The 24,157-nt window shown below is 38.6% G+C and overlaps 1 protein-coding gene across 9 annotated transcripts; it reads right to left on the minus strand.

Annotated features, from left to right (window-relative positions):
* Positions 1–1,494: 1,494 nt before the first annotated feature.
* ZFAND1 (zinc finger AN1-type containing 1) lies at positions 1,495–18,536 on the minus strand. 9 transcript variants are annotated; one of them, XR_016235773.1, is made up of 11 exons: positions 18,377–18,536; positions 15,619–15,744; positions 14,974–15,016; positions 14,036–14,075; positions 13,332–13,459; positions 13,153–13,244; positions 11,606–11,727; positions 7,937–8,229; positions 7,646–7,718; positions 2,028–2,183; positions 1,495–1,936 (listed from the first exon to the last, which is right to left on the minus strand). XR_016235773.1 is itself a non-coding variant. In XM_070075261.2 (9 exons), exons 1-9 carry the CDS (start codon positions 18,429–18,431, stop codon positions 1,766–1,768), a joined length of 933 nt encoding a protein of 310 aa, XP_069931362.1. In that variant the 5' UTR covers positions 18,432–18,528; the 3' UTR covers positions 1,495–1,765. The 9 variants fall into 9 exon arrangements, 3 of the variants coding, with proteins under 3 accessions (XP_069931362.1, XP_002710706.3, XP_089191594.1); XR_016235775.1 differs by lacking the exon at positions 7,937–8,229 and adding an exon at positions 9,720–9,756 and having other exon boundaries at positions 1,679–1,936; positions 18,377–18,533; XR_016235774.1 differs by lacking the exon at positions 15,619–15,744 and having other exon boundaries at positions 18,377–18,534.
* Between the last annotated feature and the right edge of the window lie 5,621 nt (positions 18,537–24,157).

Genomic DNA, 24,157 nt, shown 5'->3' on the forward strand with positions numbered 1-24,157 from the left:
TTGCGGGGTGAACCAACAGAAAAGGAAGACCTTTCTCTCTGTCTCTTTCTCACTGTCCACTCTGCCTGTCAAAAAACAAATAAACAAAAAAACCACTGGGATCAATCATAGTGACCTAATATAATCTTATCACTCTCTAAAGGCCTCATCTCTAAACATCATAATTGGATTAGGTTTCTACCCTCTTAATAGCATTAACAAGAATTTTGAGTTTTAAGCCCTTGCATGAGTTTGTGGGTCCAATCATACTCAAACTATGGCACTCCATTCTCTGGGACCTAATCTAACTTATTACTATTAGTATACCTATTAAGCCCTTCCCTCCATGTTACTTGCTTGGTTTCCTAATTATTATCAGGACCACTTCTTCATCCTCCCTAAGTTTAACCCCCATAGCAATTGTTTTTCTGGCATATTTAGTTTTACTTCAATGCATGAAACATATGCTGATCACCTACTATGTGCAAATAGTTGCAATAGATGCCAAGGCATTAGTTTGCACTAAAACATTTTGGTATCTGGGAATATTTTAGGATTATTTCTACCTCTGGCTTTATAATTTCTGTTAAAGAAGGTTTTAGAATATAGCTATAATTACTGCCTACTCAGTTGACACTTGTGAAATTACTTTGTATTACAGTTATTAATATTGTATATATCTCTTCATTGTATCCACCAAGGCAATTAGAAACCCTTACATTTAGTAGGCAGTCAAATAAACACTAATGAATGAATGTATAAGCACCTGATAAAAGTGGAATTTATCTCCATTCCTCACATGACAATCATATGAAGAAAAAATTGGAGATAAAATAGGCCAAATGAGTATTATGAGTTTATTCCTTTAAACCTATGATTACATCTATGATTTAATCAGGAGAGAAAAAGGACAAGGAACAAACAGAAGTAATTTCTGCTCCTTACATAAAGCAGTGCCTTGGGCACAGATGGAAAACATCAGTCAGGAATATATTACTTTGAATTTGTTGGTAAAATGTAGCTCCTTTTGGCATATTTTGCTTGGTATATATGCAAAGACAGTAATGAAGCTGAGCTATTCCATCGTTCCCATTTGTAATATATTTATACAAACAAAAAATGAATTGTACTGAAGGAAGGCCTTTATCAGAAATATGCTCCAAGTAAATTAGGTGACACCAGAGTACCATTTTCCCTTTTTCATTCAAAAACTTAGGTGATTGAAGTAGGTAATCTCTAAGTTTTTGCAATTCATGTGCACATATTACTTTATATATATCATCATGTAGGTATCAGTAAGGGTATACACATTTTTGCCCCACGATGCTAGACTTGGCCATATGATTGCTTTAAGCAAAAGTGTTCCACACATCTTCTCAGAGCCAACTGAAATGTCTGCTTGCTCTTTTCCTTCTGCCATAAAAATGGCAATGTCTCAAAAAGGGGTTGTTCTTTCACTGGGTTCCTGGAATGAAGAACACCTGAAGCAGCGCCACAGCCAATCAACAGCTGATAGTAACTAAACAAGACACAGATCTTTATTGTTGTTTTAACAGCATACCCTAATAAATAGAATTAATTAAATACAAAAATTCTCCACTAAGTGTGTATCAGTACGAATTATAAGACAAAAACTGAAAATTTAATAGAAAACTGATAATGTAAACTATGAAATAATGGAAATAAATTAAAAAGCAACTTAAAAATTCATACTTTTAATACAAGAGATTGATTTAAACATGTACATAAAATTTTCCTGTGCTTTCTGGCTTGAATCCTTGAATGACTACTCCAAGTAAGAATCAACATTTTTTAAAAACTGTTCTTCATCATTAAGATATTCCAAAATAATATTTCCACCATTATATAAGGGGCAATCCTCCTTAGCAATCCAAGTTTCCAAACTATGATCCAAGGGTAAGGCTTCTCCAGAAGTAATGTGACATAACCTTAATTTCTGTTAAGAGAGAAACATATTGTAATAAATAAACATGCTTGTATAGAGTTTCCTTAAGTTTTTAGGGACAAACATTATAACTAGATATTACCTTAGCTGTTAATTTGTTATTGTCATTTTTCAGACTGGCTAGAGAGGCTGCAAAGTCTATGACCTTTCCAATGCTCCACCGATGGCAAAAGAACATTGGCTTGCTCTTCTCTTTACTCCCCTTAGGTAAGAAAACCTGAAAATAAATTCTTTCTGTCTGAAAAAATAGAGAGTTAAAATACAGATTATATACACACACATGTACACATATACACACATAAGACATTTATATGGTACATTCTTTGTTTTCCTGATCAGAGAAATATTAACCACTCCAATGTTGCAACTTTTAGTGACACAAGTTTCTACACTTCAGAGCTGCCCAGTATCTACTTAGATGCGTGATCATACCACCCAGGACACTAGCCAGGGTGATCTGTACAAATTTAGGAATGTGACCTAAATTAGGCCAATTTGGGTCTTTTCCTGAGATTTTCTGTTCAAAAACTGAGCTATGGTGAGCATTTTTTATCTGAGTTGTTAAAAATCTCATTGATTTTAAAACTGATGTTGCTTGTGGCTATCCCTCAGTTCCTAATCAATGTGGAAAAGAAAGTAGAAATGGGAAAGAATGAGTTCCATAGAGAGAGAAGTCAAAAGACTGTGCCTCTTTCAACAAGGTTAAATCTCTAAATCTGGTCATGTCCTAACATCAGATCAAACTGTCATTCTCCATTATACAAGAAAAAATTTCTAAGAACCAAAAAACTGGAAGACAAAGAAAGAAAAGAAAAAAACCAAACCAATAAAACCTTACACAAGTACCTTACTAACCAAAGAAAGAAATTCAGAGATGGTTTCTTTACTATTCTGTACCCTACCTGCCTCCTTATGTTTTCTCTTGCTCAAAGAAATATCAGGAAAAGGTATTGGCAGTTTGATCTTCACTGATTGCTAAAACTACTGCTTTAAAAAGTGCTGCCTTTTTATATCAATTCCTACTACAATAAACATTTTCATGTAACTGGAGTATCTCTAAATTGCAGGGGCAAGATCACAGTTATTTTAACACAATCCTCATCTCAGCACTAAGAATTTAGACTTGTTGAGACCAGTGGAATATGTTATTACAGAAAACAGGCATTAAAAGAAAAAACAAGAAATCATTAGAAATTGGACCAATTCATACTCAGTCCTAGTTCCAAAAACAAATTAACAAGAAAACAGAAAATTAAAAACATGTTAAAAATTTCATTTAAAAAACTGGGGCCAGCACAGTGGTGCAGTGGGTTAATGCCCTGGCCTAAAGCGCTGGCATCCCATATGGGCACCGGTTCGAGACCCGGCTACTCCGCTTCCTGTCCAGCTCTCTGCTATGGCCTGGGAAAGTAGTAGAAGATGGCCCAAGTCCTTGGACCCCTGCACCCACGTGGGACCCAGAAGAAGCTCCTGGCTTTGGATCAGCACAGCTCTGGCCATTGTGGCCATCTGGGGAGTGAACCATCAGATGGAAGACCTCTCTCTCTCTCTCTCTCTCTCTCTCTCCTTGTCTCTCCTCTCTCTGCCTCTCCTCTCTCTGTGTAACTCTGACTTTCAAATAAATGAATAAATCTTTAAAAAAATTTAATTTAGAAAGCTAAAAGCCTCATCTAAAACAAAAGATAAATATATCATTGAGGATTGAAGATAAAACCCAAGTTTTCTGGGCTCTAGAAGAGGAAGAGTCGGTCAGCAGCTCAACCTGTGAGTAAAGGGGAAATATAGCACCATGTGGAGACAAAGACAAAGCTCCTGATCAGGTTCCCTGCCTAGGTACCTTGGAAGGCTACTCCGGGAAAAGAGGCTAATGAAGTTATTCATTAAAAGAGGCTAATGAGTTAGGCTATTAGTTATATAAACCAAGATGTAGACAGGCAAAAAAGCACAGGTACCACCTTCCAACAGTGACCAACGCCACACTCTTCCAGTTCAGTAAATCTGTCTATACATAATCTGTAAGTCTCTGGGAAGCAGAAGCACAAACTGCCAGACTCAAACTTCAATTTGGAATTTAGAGGCTAGATGAGTGAGTCATGAGGAAGAAATACAAAATTGCTAGACAGGGATCAGTGAGTGGAAGGGATGAAGAGATATAGCAAGAAGCACTTACTCAAGATGAACATATAAGACTCAGGAAACTGAGATTCCAAAACAAACTGCACCTTAACTTACTACAGGCCAATGAAAATAACTGAATGTAAAAATCATATTAAAATAAGTTTTTTAGGATGCCCAAGGAGATAAATTAAGAAATAATATATATAAAAAGGACTAAAAATTACGAAGATAGAAATAAGACAGCACAGAAAGATGCAAATAAAAATTAATGATATAGTTTCTGAAATAAGAAACTCAAATTTCTAGAACCTTCAATAAAAAGGCTTAATTGTTTAGAAGATGGATTGAAGGTAATCTAAAATGTAGCACAAACAAACCAGAAAGATGGAACTTAGGACCCCAATATGTGTCTAACAGGAGTGTCAGAACAGAGAGAATGGGAAAGAAGCAATGCTCAGAAAAATGACTACAGTTTTCTGAAAGTGAAGAGACAAGAAAAAATAAAAAATGTACCTGAAATGACATCCTGAATAATTAAAAGGAATTTATATCTAGAAACACTGAATAGAAACACTGAATGGAAACTGGCAGATATCATAGGTAAAAACTTAAATCTATAAAAAAAGACAAATTAACCATAAAACAAGAGTAAGACCAACAATAGATGTCATCCCCAATAGATGACAGATGCCAATGAACAGTATATATAAAGAGTTTATAACATCTAATAGACAGTCCTACTAAAAGCAAAATAAGCAAAAAAAAAAAAAAAAAAAAAAAAAAAAAAAAAAAAAAGAATAAAAAGTAATCACCAAAGACCATTACAGAATAAACTACTAAAGAGTGTACTTCAGCAAAAATAAAAGTAATCCTAAGGAAAGGATAAACTTTAAAAGAAATTGGTAAATTTAACTAGCCATGGGCTTAAAAATAATTTTTATGTATTATCTAAGATAGTAGGACAGGAAATATTCAACTGGATAAAGCATGTCAAACTCTTTGTGTTAGGCAGGAGGACATAATACTAAGTAACCTGACTCTGAGACAAAACTTTGTATTTAATTACATGTTAAAATGTAGCACATGCCTATTGTCATCATTATTAAAAACCATTCAATTAGAGATTCTAAATGATGCAGTACAAGATATTGAAATAACTGGTAAACTGTTGAAGAAAATTTATGCTTACTAGCTAATGAGGTGAAATTGAAGATATTAGGGGAAAAAAATCTCTTAAATTAACAAAAGAACTCAATGAAATGGCTGAATAATATGTACACAGAACTCAAGACTTTTTTTTCCCCTGTATCTATATTAGTACTAGGAAGCAGAAGTGGTGGAGGGAGATATACCTTTTCACAGTGGAAACAAAAACCCAAAAACCCTAAAACGATTAGTGTTGAAAATATGGAATATTTAAACAAAAATGTCATGAAGGCAAGGAAATATGATCTGAATAAATGAAAGACATATATAGTTCTTAGGAAGAAAATGCCATAAAAATGTCATTTCTTCCCAAATTAATAAATATTAATAATGTAAATTCAATGTGAATTATTCAGGAATGGTCCTCAGGCCTAAACCCTGGACTTGCAAATAGATATTGCTGGAAAACTGATTTTTACTTCACCTAACTTGAGGAATGTATTGAAGAGGTTTTGCAGTTGTCACTAACATCTTGTGAGCAGGAAGGGAACTAGGATCCCTAGGACAAAAAGGAGGACAGAAAGATATAAAATGCCTTTGAGATGGCAAAGGGGCCCTCTTGGAAAACTTCAAATCTTCACTTCCTGGATGCACTATTATTCACATCTTTTACATAGTTAGGACTTGCATTATCAGATACACCAGAACTTCTTATAAGTTACTGCATTTAATCAATCTTGGATTGACATGTGAATAAAAATAAATAGATGAGTGGAATGGAATAAAAAATTAAAACAGATACACACAGAAAAAAATGTCAACTTATTACAAAGGTGACATTTTGGTATTCTGATTCAGTGGAACAAAGCTATTTATTTAATAATGAAGTGACATGAAGCTAACCAAGCAACTGGATGAAAATAACACTGGGGGAGTCCAATGTTATGACACAGTGGGTTAAGCCACAGTCTTCAACACTGGCATCCTATGTCTGAGTGCTAGTTCAAGTCTTGGCTGCTCCACTTCTGAAACAGCTCCCTGCTAATGCACTTGGGAAGTACGGCCCGAGTACCTGGGTTCCTGCCACCCACGTGGGAGACCTAAATGGAGTTCCTGGCTGCTGGTTTCAGCCTGTCCAGATCTGGATGTTGGGGCCATTTGGGGAGTAAATTAGCAAATGGAAGATCTTTTTCTCTCTCCCTCTATTTCCCTGTCACTCTATCTCTCAAATAAATAAGTCGTTAAAAAAAAAAGAAAGAAAATTGGGTTGTTAGCTCATATATAAATACACAACAAAAAAATTCAGGTGGATTGAACACAAATGCAAAAATTAAAATTTCTTAAGAAAACCAAAATAGAAATGAAAGAAAACCTTACTGTAATTAGTAGCAACTTGACAGTCATGCTGTAAATAAAGTTTTCTCATAATAAAACATTTTCTATGAATCTTTTGAAGACCCCTGGTATGTACCTCATAAGTCTGTTTGGAGGCTGAAGCATGTTAGAAGACTGCCTGGGACACAATTAAGCTACAGTTTTTGCTATTATAAGTATAAAAGAATTATAAAATAACCTGAATAATATTGTTGAATATTTTAGGGTAAGTCTCAAATTTTTTCAGTATTGACATTTAGGACCAGCAAATTCTTATTGGGGGCACAGTCCTGTTTAGCAGCACCCATGGCCTCTATCCACTAGATGTGTGTACCATCCACCCACAATTGTGTCAATCAAAAATATCTCTAAACATGGGCAAATGTTCCCTAGAGAGCAAAATCACTTTCAACTCTCACAGGGATGGAAATGGATGATGGACACAGGAGGAATGTGTTTTTATTCCTATATAGATCTTCATAGTAGTACTTGTTAAAAGTATGTATTTTTACTATTTTAAAAATTATCTAGGGGCCAGCACTGCAGTGTAACAGGTTAAGCTGCCACCTGCAAAGCTAGCATCCCATATGGGCTCTGATTTGAGTCCTGGCTGTTCCACTTCTGATTCAGCTCCCTGCTAATAAGCCTGGGGAAGTAGCAGAAGATGGCCCATGTACTAGGGTCCCCGTACACACATGGGAGAACTGGATAGAACTCCTGGCTACTGGGTTTGGCCTGGCACAGCCTGGGCTGTTATGGCCACTTGGGGAGTGACCCGGCAGACAGAGGATTTCTATCTCTTCCTCTTTGCCTTTCAACAAATAAAATAGATCTTTAAAAAAAAGTATCTTATAAAATCTCAGAAAGGAAAATACTAAGGTTAACACTAAAAGAAGAAAACTGTAATTAATGGTTTGTAAACCACAGTAAGAGAAAAATCCAATTAATAAAAAAGGCAGGAAAGAGAAAGAATCAAAGAAAATGGATGATGAACAAAAAGATGAAAAGAACATGGTCAAATGTTACCAGCGAGCACAATAAATATAAATGTGTTTAACTCACCTATGGAAGAGAGACACTATCAAACTGGATTAAAAAAATAAAGTCCAGCTATATGCTGCTTACAAGAGACATCCTAAAATAAAATAACACAAAAAAGTTGAATATAAAAGGATGAAAAAGACAAAATAGTTAAATAGTCACTAAAAGAAAGTAAAGTATTACTATAATTCAAATTAAGATTTAAGGCAAAATTTACTAAGAAGATACAACAATGAAGAAATTTCATGCATCTAACACATAACTCAGCAAAACCACTAGAATTCTAAGGAAAAGGCCAGCGCTGCGGCTCACTTGGCTAATCCTCCACCTGTGGCGCTGGCACCCCAGGTTCTAGTCGCAGTTGGGGCACTGGATTCTGTCCCAGTTGCTCCTCTTCCAGTCCAGCTCTCTGCTGTGGCCCAGGAAGGCAGTAGAGGATGGCCCAAGTGCTTGGGCCCTGCACCCGCATGGGAGACCAGGAGAAAGCACCTGGTTCCTGGCTTCAGATCGGCGCAGCACCGGTAGTAGCAGCCATTTGGGGGGTGAACCAACAGAAAAGGAGGACCTTTCTCTCTGTCTCTCTGTCTCTCACTGTGTAACTCTGCCTGTCAAAAAAAAAAAAAAAAAAAAAAAAAGAATTCTAAGGAAAAAAAAGGTAAAACCATTTCTAGGGGAGGGAGCTGCAGTATGGAGGTTGAAGCCATCATCTGCAGTGCTAGTATCCCGTATAGGTGCTGGTTCGAGTCCTGGCTGCTCCACTTCTGATTCATCTCTCTGCTATGGCCTGGGAAAGCAGCAGAAGATGGTCCAAGTCGTTGGGCCCCTGCACCCATATGGGAGACATGGAAGAACTCCTGGCTCCTGATTGGCCCAGCTCCAGCCACTTCAGCCAACTGGGGAGTGAACCAGCGGATGCAAGACCTCTCTCTCCCTCTCGCTGCCTCTCCTTCTCTCTTTGTGTAACTCTGACTTTCAAGTAAACCAATAAATCTTTAAAAAAAAATCTCTAATGGTAATTTTAACAACACATTTGTCTCGGAAACTGATAAAAAAAAAAAAACAAAATTAGCAAGGACTCACATGCACACATACATTCATGGACAGATATACACATATATTTATACACATGGACAGAGATAGAAATTGAAATAAAGCAAAAGAGAAAATATAACTAACTCATACATTTGGTGAAAGATAATAGAAAAGTTCTTTGTGCTTTTTTTTAACAACTCTTCTGTTTGAAATAGTATCAAAATAAAGAGTAAAGAAATCAAAACAGACACAGATAACGAAACCTTCACATCTAGAGTACACTGAAAATAAACAGGGTCATCATACAATGTGAGAAGTTAGCAGAACATGAGCGAGAATATCTAAACACAGAAGACAAAAGGAAATCAGAGCAGAGTAGAAATTACTGAAACAGAAAACAAAGACTCAATAAAACTAAAACATGGTTCTTTGAAAAACTAACAGAAAAATAACAACAAACTGCTAGTAAGACTGTTTAGGGAGAAATAAAGAGAAGTACAATTAAAAAATATTAAGAATGAAATGGAATGACTAAAGATAGAAAAGAGAGTTTGGATTTTAAGGGAACAACTTGAACAACTTTACAGAACACATTGTAAAATATACATCTAAAAGGAACTTTTGAAACTATTATGTGCCAAAATTGATTCAGAACCAATCGACTATCCAAATGAACCAAAAAGCATTAAACACACATGAAATAGTATACAAAATTCTCCCCTCCCCTGAAAAAAGACAAAATGTTCAATAGTTATTCAACTGATTCAACAAAAGTTACTACACCTTCAAGAACAGACAATCTTTACCCTCTACAATTATCTCAAAACAACATAAGAGGGAAGGCTGCCCTATTATTTTATGAGTACAATCTTGCTACTGATGTCATTAAATAACACAACAGAAAATCAATTTAACAATGTATTTTAAAGGAATTATATACTAGAATCAAGTAATTTATGCTAGAAAATGTGGCTGACTTCACAACAGAAAATCAATTCATGTAATTGTTCACACAGGTAATGAAAAAAATCATCTTACTAGATGGAAGGAAAAAAAAACTTACAGTAAAGTTTAATCCCCACTTGTAAGTTCTTAGCAAACTGGAAACAGAAAAAAGTATCATTATCCTGACAAAGGCTATAGCAAACATAATATTTGATGAAAGTCAGAAACATGAAGATACCTTCTTTGACCCATATTATGCAACACTGTTCTGGAGACCTCAGCGCTTAAGACAGATAATAATGATGAAAAAGAGGAATAAGGGGAAAGAAACTCTGGAGCAAAATCAGCCACAAAATCTGACATTTGTAGAAGATATGACTGCATAAAAACTATCCTAGAAAAATCTACAAAGTATGGGAATGAGAACAAATTGGAATGTATGTGCTGGATAGAAGGCCAACATAAAACAACTAGCAATAGCCAATTAGAAAAAAAAGGCTACCATTTACAATGACAGCAAGAAATATAAAGAGCCTAATAATAAGCCTAAGAAAAGACATAAATATTTAGGGAAACATTATAGAATGTTACAGAAGAGAATAACTAAAGCAAAGTTGGCAAGACAATCATTGATATGGATGAGTCAAAATTTTAAAGATGTCAACCACCTCTAATCTAAAAAGCACAATTTCTAAAAAACTGTCATTTCACAAAACAGTAAAGAGTGATCCTAAAATTTTTATGAAAGAATATATGGTAGGAATAGATATGGTGTAAAGCACTATTAGAAGGAGGTAAACAGTACAACCACTGACAACAGGAAGCTGACATTTAGTAAAGCTGAAGATGAGCAAATCCCACGACTCAGGTTTTCTATTTCTAAGTATATTTCCCTGGAGTAGCCCTTTTTTTAGACTGATGGAGTTCTTGAACCACAGATTGGAAAACTAACCCAGTAGGTTCTCATCAACAATTTTTACAATATAATAGAGTAAAACTATCAAAGCACACATCAGAAAATGAGGCTAAGTATCATTTAATAAAACTATATATATATGTATGCATATTGACATATTATATAAAATAATTCATATTGTGAAGTTTTAGAGGGACTGTTCTAGAAATATGTTCCCACACAAATACAAGGATATTTGTCGCTCCCCCATTCACGGAGGAACGACACAGGACCCTGCGCTGTTCTTTTGTCTGCTCGGCCCTTCCCGGGTTTGCTGCTGGTCCTTCCCGGGTTGGCTGCCGACCCCTCCACCTCCGTGGAGGGGCGGCTCCCCTTGCCACTTTCCCCGCTTCCGCAGAGGAGTGGCACACCGCCGGCCGGCTCTCTCGGGGGCTGCTCAGGTGTTCCTTCAGATAGATGTTCCCTGGTGCATGTTGTCTCTCTCCTCCTTTATAGTCCTCTTCCACCAATCCCAACTCTGCTGCCCACACGCTGAGCACGCTGCTCTCCTCCAATCAGGAGCAGGATCAGCTCCTGTAGCTTATCAGTCAAATTGGCGAGAGGCAGCTGTGTAGAAGTTGTTTACTCCTCCCCAGCGCCATATTGTGGGAGAGCAGATGCATAGAATAAGTCTTAATTCCAGTAACAGTCTAGTCCGAGTTGCTCCCCACAGATATTCATTGTACAAGAGTTTATAATAACAAAAATTTGGAAAAAATCTTAATTTTCTCAGACAATGGGTAAACTGGGGTATATGCATATGGAATATTATATAGCTATTAAAATGAATGAACTAGAATAAATGTATCACCATGTATAAATGTTAAAAACATGATGCCAAACCGAAAAAAACACTTGAGTTGAAGGATTCATTTGATTCACTGTCATTTTTGTAAAGTGAGAGAACACAAAATTATTATGCAGCCCATATATCATGTAATACTCCTGTCAGGAATGATACATATTTGTTACTTGATGAGGCAGAGAAATAAAAAGGGACTTCAACCACATCTGGAATCTTTTTGTTTTTCAAAATCTTTAAGACCAACCTGTGGCAATGACTTATCCCCATCAGCATGCATCTTTAATTTCATCAACGCAACCTTTGCAGCTGTTTCACTATTTTTTGCACCTTTCCGTCGTTTACTTGCTGTCTCTCTTGTCTTGGAATCTAAGATATAAGTGTAAACATGTAACAGCCTTTATATTACTTCTTCCAGGGTTTTATTATAAAGCATTTATTAATTACAGCCTTTAAATAAAAACAAATTACACACAACAGAGACATACAGAGACCACTCTACCAGTATTGTATTTACAAAATCAATGGAAAAATTTCATTGAAGTTACCTAAGAAATCTCCATATCAAAAAATTCACTATTTTAGCCTTTCCAACTTAAGCCTACTTGATCTAAAGTGACCACTAATGTTTCTACAGAGAGTGTTAAGATTCTCAAGACTGGGGCTGGCGCTGTGCCGTAGCAGGTAAAGCCACTGCCTTCAGTGCCGGCATCCCATATTGGCGCTGGTTCAAGGTCCGGCTGCTCCACTTCCAATCCAGCTTTCTGCTATGGCCTGGTATAGCAGTAGAAGATGGCCCAAGTCCTTGGGCCCCTGTACCCATGTGGGAAGACCCGGAGGAAGCTCATGGCTCCTGGCTTCAGATCAGCTCAGCTCCGGCCATTGTAACTACTAGGGAGTAAACCAGCGGATGGAAGACCTCTCAGCTCTCTCTTTCTCTCTCTCTCTCTCTCTCTGCCTCTCCTTCTGTCTCTGTGTAACTCTGACTTCCAAATAAATAAATAAATCTTTTAAAAAATGATTAGCAAGACTTTAATTTGTAGTAAATTTTGCTGAGCCAACACACCAGCAGAGACTGATCTAAGTCACAGACAGATTTCTTCCTGGTATCTTGAACCACCTGTATTCACAGGACAGCAGACTCAGATTGGAATTTAGTCTTCACAGAGAGCAATCAATTATGTCAACCTTAGGAATACTATATCTAGCCACGTAGTTTATTGGTTGATTTAAGTACCCCAGTAAAATGCACCATCTGGGTGAGATTCTTTCAAGCAATTTCCAAATTTTCACTGATAGTTTGAGAAATATTTTTAAAAATTTTATTCATTTGAAAGGCAGAATTACAGATAGGAGAAGACACAGACTGAGATCTTCTATCTGCTGGTTCACTCCCCAAATGGTCACCATGGTTGGGTCTTGGCCAGGCCAAAGTCAAAAGTCCAGACTCGATCTAGGTCTCCCTGGGTAGGAGGGACCACAAGTACTTGGGTTATCTTCTGTTGTTTTTCCAGGTACCTTAGCACAAGCTGGATGGGAAGTGGAGCAGCCATGTCTCAAACCTGCACTCACATGGGATGATGGCATTGCAGACAGTAGCTTAGCCTGCTGCACCACAATGCCAGCCCCAAGAAATACTTTCACAAGAATGCCATCAAAATGCAGATTATTATTATTGACAATGTTAATGATACCTTCCATAACTGTTAAAGAGACCAAAGGAGCAGGGGCTCTGGAATTAACAGGGTATACAATGACAAGGAAAACAGCAAAACCAGCTTTCTAGATACTTACCGATAATGTCTTTAACAAGTTTCTGAGTGGCAGCCATGCGAGGCTTTGGTATTTCTAGTTTTTCACACTCATGATCTGACTGATGACGGTGCCTATGAGCAAGAGGAGAGTGATACTGGTATGGGTATCTGTATATGACTTAAGTAGATATACAAAACTCAAATGCTCTAAGTGATCACCTTAGGCAAAAATTCTTCTCACAATAAGGACATAAAACTGCCACAAGCTCTCTTTCAGTACAGTCCTTGAACGAGCATGGGAAAGATTTGTGTGTATCTGTCTTCAGTCTGTCATTGGTTACGGTGATCTAAAAATATAAAATGGGAAAAATGCCATTATATTTTATATGTAAAGCAAATACAAAAATCTTAGGTAGCTTTCACATCATTTTTCTTAAACCCATTAGGGCAAGTTACACACCTTCATATAAAAATCATAATGAATACACAAACAATGATTACTCTGCTGTCAATATTTTCATAATTTTTTACTGTGGTCTATTTATCTGCTAAATTAAAATGACCATGTAGTTACTCTCTGTAATTTTAAGCTACTACATAACAGTCCCACACAAACATGCTCCATAATAACGTGCTCAGGTAATCATCTCATCGATCTTCAAATAACAAGTTACACCTACTTTCTATACTAGCTTGAGTGCATTAAATGCTTTTGGAATAAAACATTCAACAATTATATATCTCTCCATGAGACAAAGGATTAAAAACAGTTTTCAAAATCATATACAGCCTCTTTACATAACCAATTTAGTATGTCAAACTTTCACCTATGGTAACTAACTAGTTTAAAATCTAATCAAATTCTAAATGAAAATACATGAATACAAATATGTTGTATCAGATTGGGAGCACTATGAACATACCTCCAGACAGCCATGAGATTCCTTGCTTCTGTGTTCAAGGCTTAAATAATTTAAAAAAGGAAAGTAGTATCTGTTTAAATTCAATCAAAAACATACTTAAAGATAACCTTAGATATTTTAATATTTAGTAACCTTGAATTACTTTACATTTATCAATAACATCGCATATGAGAATAAACTGAAATGCCTAATAAAGATGGAACTGTAATCTTAAAGCTTTCAAAATACAAATGTGAAGTTCAATATGAGTATAAATAAGTCATTACTCTAAATTAGCTTTACTTTTGTTTATAAATCTTTGCAGTACTTTTAGTTCTTAAAGACCACTGGCAGTAAAATGTCAAAGGAATGCTCTAATTCTGAATGATTTTTAAAATATGTATTATATTTATTTACTTTCAGCAAACTTTTTTGAATTATGACCCGAAAAGGATTCAGTCTTTCAGTGCTGTACTTAGCAAATTAAATGCTTGACAGCTTGAAGTTTAATTGTAAGGAATCTTTGGTTAGTTCATTTATTTAATTTTGCATATGATGTGTTAAAATAACATCTGACACCCATTTCAAGGGATTTACACGTTGGGTTATTTTCATTTTATTAATTAAAATTAAGAGTTATACAGCTGGAGTTTTAAAACCACACTCTTTACATTGTGGTCATTATTTTCTCCTTTAATTAAAAGATAAAACTTCTACATATAATTCACATTCATAACCCCATTCATAACCCCATTTCTGGAAGTTCAAAGATTAGGCATATACATTTGTAAATAATCAGAGCCTATGACTTGTCTGTTTCTTTTTTTCTCAAGTGACTACTGTATTAAATATCAAATATCAATGGCTAAAAGTAACAACTCTTTAATATCTTTTACTTCTCAGAAATAAACACCACATTCCAAAATTATTCCCAAATTCTCCATAAAAACTTAACTTACCAAAATATTCCTGAACAGCCATCACATACAAATGGAAGAAAATCTAAAATTGAGGGAAAATGTTATATGTATGGGTCAATATCTGATTTTGTTTTTGTTTTCTTAAGCAAAAGAATCTTTTTATTCCTAAATTTTTAAGTTTTTTTTTTTTAAGATTTGTTTATTGATCTGAAAGCAGACTTACAGAGAGACAGAGAGATCTTCCATCCACTGATTCACTCTCCAAATGACCATAATGACCTGGGCTGGGCCAGGCCAAAGCCACGAGACAGGAGCTTCTTCCAGATCCCCCACATGGATGCAGGGGCCAAAGCACTTGGGCCATCCTCAGTTTCCTTTCCATGTTATTAGCAGGGAGCTGGATCAGAAGTGGAGCAGCAAGGACTCACCCTCTACACCACAATACTGGCCCCCATGATTAATTTTTTGGTGTAGTAAGTTACTACATGAGGCCAGTGCCGCGGCTCACTAGGCTAATCCTCCGCCTTGCGGCGCCGGCACACGGGGTTCTAGTCCCGGTCGGGGCGCCGGATTCTGTCCCGGTTGCCCCTCTTCCAGGCCAGCTCTCTGCTGTGGCCAGGGAGTGCAGTGGAGGATGGCCTGAGTCCTTGGGCCCTGCACCCCATGGGAGACCTGGATAAGTACCTGGCTCCTGCCATCGGATCAGTGCGGTGCGCCGGCCGCAGCACGCCGGCCGCGGCAGCCATTGGAGGGTGAACCAACGGCAAAGGAAGACCTTTCTCTCCCTTTCTCTCTCACTGTCCACTCTGCCTGTCAAAAAAAAAAAAAAAAAAAAAAAAGTTACTACGTGACCACAGGTAAACAAAGATATCATAACCTCAGTAACCCTGCAGGAAAGTAACTGGATTAACAGGCGATGTTACTTACAGTAGCTTTGTCCAATCAAAAGAAGCAAAGCTCTGAGTTTTATTTATTTATTTTTTGCTTTGTTTTCTTTTGATTCTCAGATTTGTTGGGTATTATTTTCGAGGACTATATACTGCAAAAATTCTGCATTTAGAGTAAAAAAAAAAACAAAACCCTAGGTTTAAAGTCTGATTCCAGGGGAATGGTGTCATGGCACAGTGGGTTAAGCCACACAGCCTGATGCCAGTATCCCACATGAGCAATGGTTTGAATCCTGGCACTGCAGCCTTTTGGGAAGTGAACAAGTGGATGGACGACCTCTCTCCCTCTTTCTGTTTTTCTATTCCTCTCTGTAACTCTAGCTTTCAAATAAATAAATAAATAAATACATCTTTCTAAAAAAATTCATGGTTCCACTGCTTACTGACCTAGCAAAGCTAGACAAGTTACTTCACAGTAAAGCTTGGGCTATTTGCATTCGATACAGTATGTAGTGTTTGTGTGGGTCTCTCTCTCTATATACACACATGTGCACATACACACAAAAATGCTTTAGTATGATTAGGTCATATAAATAGATGCATATAGACAGGTAGATAGATAAAAGACATACACATATAGTGTCTCTCTCCATAAGCAGGTGTGTACGCAAATGTGTTCATGTCTAAATTCGAATCTAGGCTGCATGCCACTTTTACCTAACAGGGTAATTGTAAAAACCAAATAAAATTTTTGTCAAAATCATAATAACATAGTAACTAAAATTAACAACAATTAACAACTTTCGAGTATGCTCAACTCAGAATATTGTAGTAATGAGGTGACGATGCCTTCAGAGATTCCAGAAATTCAATAAAGGACACTTCAAAATTAATTGCTGAGTTCTTTCCTGGTTGTTGAGGACCAATGAATTTAGAATCAAGTAAATAAGTAATAACTAAGTCAGGAATTGAACTTTTAGAAAGTATATAAAATATCCATTCTCAGATGTGGCAAATAACTGCTAATCACTAGATAATATCAATCACTCTCTAAATTATACTAAGGATATCTCATATTTAATTAAGTTTCCTAACCAAGTGAGAATGGACATATCAAATCACACTTTTACAGGTGAAAACCAGGCTCAGCCCCTCTTTACAAAGGCTACAAAGAGCTCATTCCATAAGGTATCTTAACTCAAAATAGGAAGAAGAGATCTTATGGTAACTGAAAGGGACCTCTGGATAACTATACTGTGGAAAAACAGGGCCCAAATCGTTCTTTTCACATCTGAGAAGTGGGCTTGACAAACTCTGTCACTTCTGTTTCATATCAAGAAATTATGGACAATATTTGTCAACAGGAGAAATTAACTGAAACATGTAATACACTTACTGAAAAGTTTTATCCTTTTCAACATGGAAAAATTGTATATGATGGCTACTTTGAGGCTTTTGGTAAACAAGTATGTATCAGATACAAATCAGGACGACCCAGAGTAAAGAGTTAAATTAATTTTCTGGTACATGAACAGGTTGTGACCTGCTGAGTGGCAGGTGATTACAGCCAGTGGTGAAAAATACACATATAAGTAATAAGAAGCTAGCAGGAATTGTGCACAGCCAAGTTACCACTAATAAATTATAGCCCTGGTACTGAATCTGAGCTAAACCCCAGAGTCCTTGTCAACACAGTGATGCAGGTACCAATGACGAAGAAGCAGTGGAAAATGCAACCTATTTTCTACCCTATGTGCCAAATATGATGGCACAGGCTTGGGAGTCAAACCCGAGATCAGACTGAGCAGCCTCTCATGCTTCCTGAACTTGCCTCTTCTGGTGAATGAGCCCCTGAAGCCCGTGTGACACTACCACAGGCTGTGCATATCTCAAGGTCTCTCAGGTCCACGAGGACAGATCATCATCGTATTAGGAAGCTCTCTAACATGCAGCCTGTCAGCCTGAAAGCTCTTCTCTGCAGAAGGCCAAACAAGTGAGTTCAAGCAATGATCATCAGAATCAAAGCAGGACCAGTCTGGGAGCGCAGACGGAGCATCTGATGGAATCTCTGAGAGCCAGGCACCTTTGAGAAAGGCCAAGGGCCTTCTCACAGATGCTCCCCTCCAAAACCGATCCCGTCTAACTCCTTCGTCCAGCGGATCCTCTACGGGTAAGCGGCCGGCCCAAGGCTGCAGTGGCAAGGCCGGAGGGGCGCGGGAGTCTGCGACTCCCAGAGCTAAGCGTCCCCGCTCGCCGAGCTCACTGGAAAGAAGTGGGCGACACCGGACCCCACAGAGTGCCCCGTGGCCTTCTTGGGCAAGGCGCACTCGCAAACCTAGGTGAGCACGGCAAAGGGATGTCTTCGGGAACTGCATGGCTCCCTTTCAAGTCAATTCCAAGCGCTCAGGGGCCACAGGAACAGCACTGCACAGCTCACGGCAGACCCACGAAGGACGCGCCCGCCCCGCTCCTCAACTCCCACTCGGCCCTGAGGCCTCCCTCCCCGCCGCCTCCATGGGTGACGCCAGGGCAGGGCCCGGGTCGGCCGCAGTCACCTCGCTGCCGGCAGTGCTCGACCTGACAGTGCTGCCCGATGTCCAGCTCCGCCATCTCCCCAGGGCCGCGAGGGGTCCAACCGACCGGGAGGGGCGGGGCAATGCCGCGCGCGTAGCGCCTGCCGGGAGCGCGCCGGCGCAGGGGCGGAGCCTGAAGCCGGGGGGCGTGGCGGGAGCCGGAAGCTGGTAGTTTGCCCGTGAGGTAGGGAGCGTATGAGCCCGGGCCGACAGAACTGGGAGTTGGTTTGTTTTTCTCTGAGCGGAAGTCAATCTCTCAATTCTTAAGGAAACACCCAGTCGCCCTTCTGGCTGATTACGTGCTGCGGTGCCCTGTGTGTGGACACTGGAATCGAGCACGGCTTCACGTGATTGCCTTGTTTTTTTCCTTCAATTACTCTAACCTTAAGGAACCAGTACAGTGCGTGCCACAAAGTATTGCAAGAATCAAATGAAAGACCTTAGTTCTTAAGTTTAAGACCTTAGTTCTTAAACTCCTGCTGCAGCCTACAATGATTCACCTCATTACACGTTGGAAGATACGTGATTATATGAATAGTTGGACATAAATGCGGAGGAGTCGTTAGGCTTGGTAAAAAGTAAAAATCTTCCACCTTTTCTTCTCATTTTAAAAAAACAGTAGTCGGGGGAAAAACGTCAGGCTCTTGAGATCTCCAGAGTGTATGCTGAGCCGCAAACACTTTGTCAGTTTAGAGGGCGCGGACTCATTTACAACTATGTGGGTGAAGTTATGGGGATTCCACTGCCTTGTCAGGGAATATCATGGGGTTGATGAACCGCCCCAAAGGTAGTGAGGAAGCAGAGTCCCAGTGGATGCCATTCCACTGAGTGACACCAGACACCACGCAGACAGGGTGAGTGGCAGTCAAGTATACTTAAAACAGGAGCTGGAAAAGCATCCAAAGCCTCCTATTTATTCATTGAGGAAGGGGGAAGGGTGGAACTGGGAAACAGGAATCATTACTTCAGTATTTGCTCAATCTGTTTAAGATGTCCATGTCAGAAATGTTAATAGTGGAAGCCAGAACTAAACTCTTAAGAACTCAACATTTCTGGGTTATTCTTGACTCTAAGGATCAATGACCTGCCTGGATTTTGCATGCTTATATTAGCTGATCACATTAATCAATAGCAGGTTTCCTAGAATTTTACTGCTTTGAATGCCCTAGATTGGTGGCAAATATTTTTCTTTGGTATATTTATCAATTTATATCCTCATAGAGGTGAAATTCTCCTCGCTTCAATGTTAAAGACACTCAGACCGATTTTCTCAACCCAGAGAACTTTCTACAAAACAGACAGTCTCTCTTTTCAACTACATTAAGTCCAAAATGAAATGTTGTCTTACCATATCATCCCCACTCTAACAAAGGCAATCCACCTTAGTAGAAACACTGGATTCCTTTGCCACTTCCCCTTAGTTTTCTCATGGAAGTATCCAACAAACACTAACAATTCTGCCTCAGAAATGTCTCTTAAATTTGTTCCTTACAGTTCCTCCAGTTACCACCCTTCCCTAACCCCTGCCACCAAACTCCCATACAAAATATCTTCCAATGATTCTCCATTATTCACAAGATTCCTTAGCTTGTCCAGTAACACTTTTCACAATCTGGCCGTCATACTCCACAGTCTCAGCAACAACCATTTCCCCACAGTCTCCTTACTCTCCAGTCACTTCCTAAATATACCTTCTGACCCTTTACTATCTCCATGCTTTTGATTATGCCTTTCCTTCCCCCTGGAATGTTCTATATACCTCGATTTCCCAAGCTTTTTAAAAGTAAGAATCAGGTGGAGTGCTACCCAAACCCCTCCCTGGGTCTGATTTAGAAGGGAAATTATATTTTAACAAGTACTCCACCTTCATTCTTATTTTCAGGTAAGTTTAGGAAACATTGTTCTCTCTCACGGTATCTTTTTTTTTTTTTTTTTTTTTTTGACAGAGCGCGCTGATCCGATGGCAGGAGCCAGGTGCTTCTCCTGGTCTCCCATGGGGTACAGGGCCCAAGCACTTGGGCCATCCTCCACTGCACTCCCTGGCCACAGCAGAGAGCTGGCCTGGAAGAGGAGCAACCGGGACAGAATCCGACGCCCCGACCGGGACCAGAACCTGGTGTGCCGGCGCCGCAAGGCAGAGGATTAGCCTAGTGAGCCGCGGCGCTGGCCTCTCACTGTATCTTAGGGATGTGATTCTGTTATCCCTTCATCTGGGAAGTTCCTCTGAAAGCATGGGCAAAATGTGCCATCACATCTGTTCTAATAGCATGTGCCATATACTTTCACATACTTTTCTTACTAGCACTAACCAGGTCTTTTTTTTTTAATATTTTATTTATTTATTTGAGAGGTAGAGTTACAGACAGTGAGAGGGAGAGATAGAGAGAAAGGTCTTCCTTCCGTTGGTTCACTCCCCAGATGTCTGCAACGGCCGGAACTGTGGCGATCCGAAGCCAGGAGCCAGGTGCTTCTTCCCGGTCTCCCATGGGGGTGCAGGGGCCCAAGCACTTGGGCCAACTTTGACTGCTTTCCTAGGCTATAGCAGAGAGCTGGATTGGAAGAGGGGCAGCCAGGACCAGAACCAGCACCGATATGGGATGCCGCTGCTGCAGGCAGAGGATTAACCTACTGTGCCACAGTGCCGGCCCCTGACCAGGTCTTGTTTTAATTTACCTGCTCCATCCCCTCCAGATACTTCAATGGCTTCTGTTAGCTAGAAAATAAAGCTGCACTCAAGTCAATTCAGCAGGTTTTTTTGAGCATCTACACATCAGACACTATGCAGTGTCTTAGAGAACTGAGTAAGATACGGTCCTTTGCCTCAGTGAGCTCACACCGTCTAAAAAGTAATGGCTCTGTTTGACATTTTAAGTCTTTCAAATCTTGGTACAGCCTTTCTCTCACTGTCTTTTTTTTTCTTTTTTTTCTTTAGTAAATATAAATTTCCAAAGTACAGTTTATGGATTACATTGGCTCCCCACCCCCATAATTTCCCTCCCACTCACACCCCTCCCATCTCCCGCTCCCTCTCCCCTTCCATTCACATCAAGATTCATTTTCAATTCTCTTTATATACAGAAGATCGATTCAGTGTATATTGAGTAAAGATTTCATCAGTTTGCACCCACACAGAAACACAAAGTGTAAAATACTGTTTCAGTACTAGTTATAGCATTACTTCACATTGGACAGCACAGTAAGGACAGATCCCACATGAGAAGTAAATACACAGTGACTCCTGTTGTTGACTTAACCAATTGACACTCTTGTTTATGGCATCAGTAATCTTCCTAGGCTCTAGTAATGAGTTGCCAAGGCTATGGAAGCCTTTTGAGTTCTCCAACTTTGATCTTATTCCGACAGGGTCATAGTCAAAGTGGAAGTTCTCTCCTCCCTTCAGAGAAAGGTGCCTCCTTCTTTGATGGCCTTGTTCTTTCCACTGGGATCTCACTTGCAGAGATCTTTCATTTAGTTGTGTGTTTTTTTTTTTTCCAGGGTGTCTTGGCTTTCCATGCCTAAAATACTCTCATGGGCTCTTCAGCCAGATCCGCATGCCTTAAGGGCTGATTCTGAGGCCAGAGTGCTGTTTAGGACATCTGCCATTCTTTGAGTCTGCTGTGTATCCCACTTCCCATGTTGGATCGTTCTCTCACTGTCTTTTGATACAGACTTCTGGTTGCTATCCCTAAAGGCCTCTTCCTATTTTGTGTTCCCCCATAACCCCAGGTCCTTTGCACATGTTATATCTTCTACCTGCAATGCTCTTCCCTCCCCCTTTTAACTTAGTTCATTTCTGCTTTTCCCCTACCTGTCACCTCAAGTCCAAGGGTACTTCAAAATATCCATGGAAAGTGGAATTAGAAGATAATTTTATTTTGGTGTAAAATAATTTTCAATTCATACATATATTTTCCATGACCATTTTGAAGACCCCTTTAACCCTTCCCTAAGGGAGCCACTCCTTTTGGACTCCTATTATGTTTTTTATCTGTACCTCTCTATTAAACAATTATTTCCAAATTTATTATAATCATTCTTATTCACATCTTCTCCCTTATAGGCTAGAACTGTGCTGATGGTTGAGCTGATATTTTATTTACTATTGTAATTCTTTAAATCTACCATGATGCCATTAAGCTTCATAGTAATATTTAGTATAAATTCGTGAAATAATTAACTGAAATTTAGACTTCTGCTTCTTACTTGACAAAGATGGAGTAATTTTCCCCAAGTTTTAGAATGGAAAAGTGACCACAGTCTAACCACCTGAAAGGGTAATGTCCTATACTCCTATTCTGGAGGGAATATGAACACAGGAGAGACAAACAGGAATGCTCTTGGCAGCATTATTTGTCATAGCTCAAACTGAAAATAAGCCAAATGCTTACCAGTAGTAGAAAATATAAATACATCATGGGACAGTCAAATGGTATCCTATTTTACCACAATGAAAATGAATTAACTACAAATGCACACAGGAACATTGATGAGAATTAAAAATACAGTAGTATGTGAGGGAAAAAAACTCCAAAACAATGCCTACTCTTTCGTTCTATGTTTATGAAGTTCAAAAAAGGCATTACTAAATTATATCATTTAGGGTACATAGTGATGTATGTGTAAAGAAAAATGAAGACAACAGTTACTATGAATTCAGAAGAGGGAATACCTGTGAGGGTGATGAAGGGGGTTTTGATCAGGAAGCGATAAATGGGGGGAAGGAGCTCTGTGATGTTGAAAATGCCCTATTTTGTTGCCTGAGTTGTGGTTCCATGTATGTTCACTATATAAATTTTTGGTCTCCTGTCTTGATATGTTTATGTACTTTCCTGTAGACTTTTTGTGTTTTGCAACAAAAGTATTTCTTTAATATGCTAGGCAGTAGGAAATTATTTCACTTAAAGGTTTGGCACACTTAGGTAAGGCAGTAAGGAATTATATGTGATTTCACTTAATGCTATAAAGATGTTAAAAACTCACTCATGACATATATTTGAAGATTAATATACTGTTTTGTTTTCTAGTTGTTTTTTTGTTTTCTAGAATACCTGATTTGAATTTTTAAAGAAAGAGTAAAATGCCTAATGTCATATATTTGAAAAGAATGCAGTATCATTTTATTTTTAAATCCTACATTATATAGACACTATTATTTACTACATATTTTAAATCCCTCTTTATTAAATTTTTTGCTAAATACAGTATTAATAGATGTGGGTAAAATAGAAAACGTGCTATGGGAGTTTATAGTTTCTTAATGTAAACTTTTGTAATTTGCTACAAGCTAGCAGAGTGACAGTTTAATTATTTTCAGCAAATATTCACTTCCTTTCCTTCACATTGAGAGCAAGGTGTACTTTACAACTTCATAGCTGTTGACCATGGCCATGAGACTTGTGTTGGCCTGTGGAATGCTGGCAGATTGGGTACAGGCACAAGCCTGCATCACAGCCTTACAGGTAGGTGCTCCTCTGCATGTGTTCTACGGCACTATCTGAACGCGGGCCAAGTAGCTGCTGCCTTTCAATCTGGACCCCAATATGAACACACGTGGAGCAGACCCAAACCCAGTCCTGAACCTGGAGAGAAGCTCAGATGATCTGTTGCCTGAAGAAGAACTACCGAGTCAAGGTATCTCTTTTAGTCCAACCAAATTCAATAGGGCTGCAGGTTTCTGAATTTCATACGAATGCATGGTATTGTAACTCCCAGAGTTTTAGAGAGCATCATATATCAATAGCTGACTAGTATACAGGCAATAAA

This window comes from Oryctolagus cuniculus, chromosome 6, assembly GCF_051225735.1.
Source record: "Oryctolagus cuniculus isolate XC-2025 breed Fujian yellow rabbit chromosome 6, ASM5122573v1, whole genome shotgun sequence".
In the NCBI taxonomy this organism is placed as follows: domain Eukaryota; kingdom Metazoa; phylum Chordata; class Mammalia; order Lagomorpha; family Leporidae; genus Oryctolagus; species Oryctolagus cuniculus.

Excerpts from the sequence above, each read along its gene's own strand:
- ZFAND1 (XM_070075261.2), bottom strand. The coding sequence starts at position 18,431 with ATGGCGGAGCTGGACATCGGGCAGCACTGTCAGGTCGAGCACTGCCGG. Across the intron at positions 14,076-14,973 it reads GGCTGTTCAGGAATATTTTG|CCTTGAACACAGAAGCAAGG; the intron begins GTAAGTTAAGTT and ends AAATTATTTAAG. Across the intron at positions 2,184-11,605 it reads GGGATAAGTCATTGCCACAG|ACAGAAAGAATTTATTTTCA; the intron begins GTTGGTCTTAAA and ends CTATTTTTTCAG.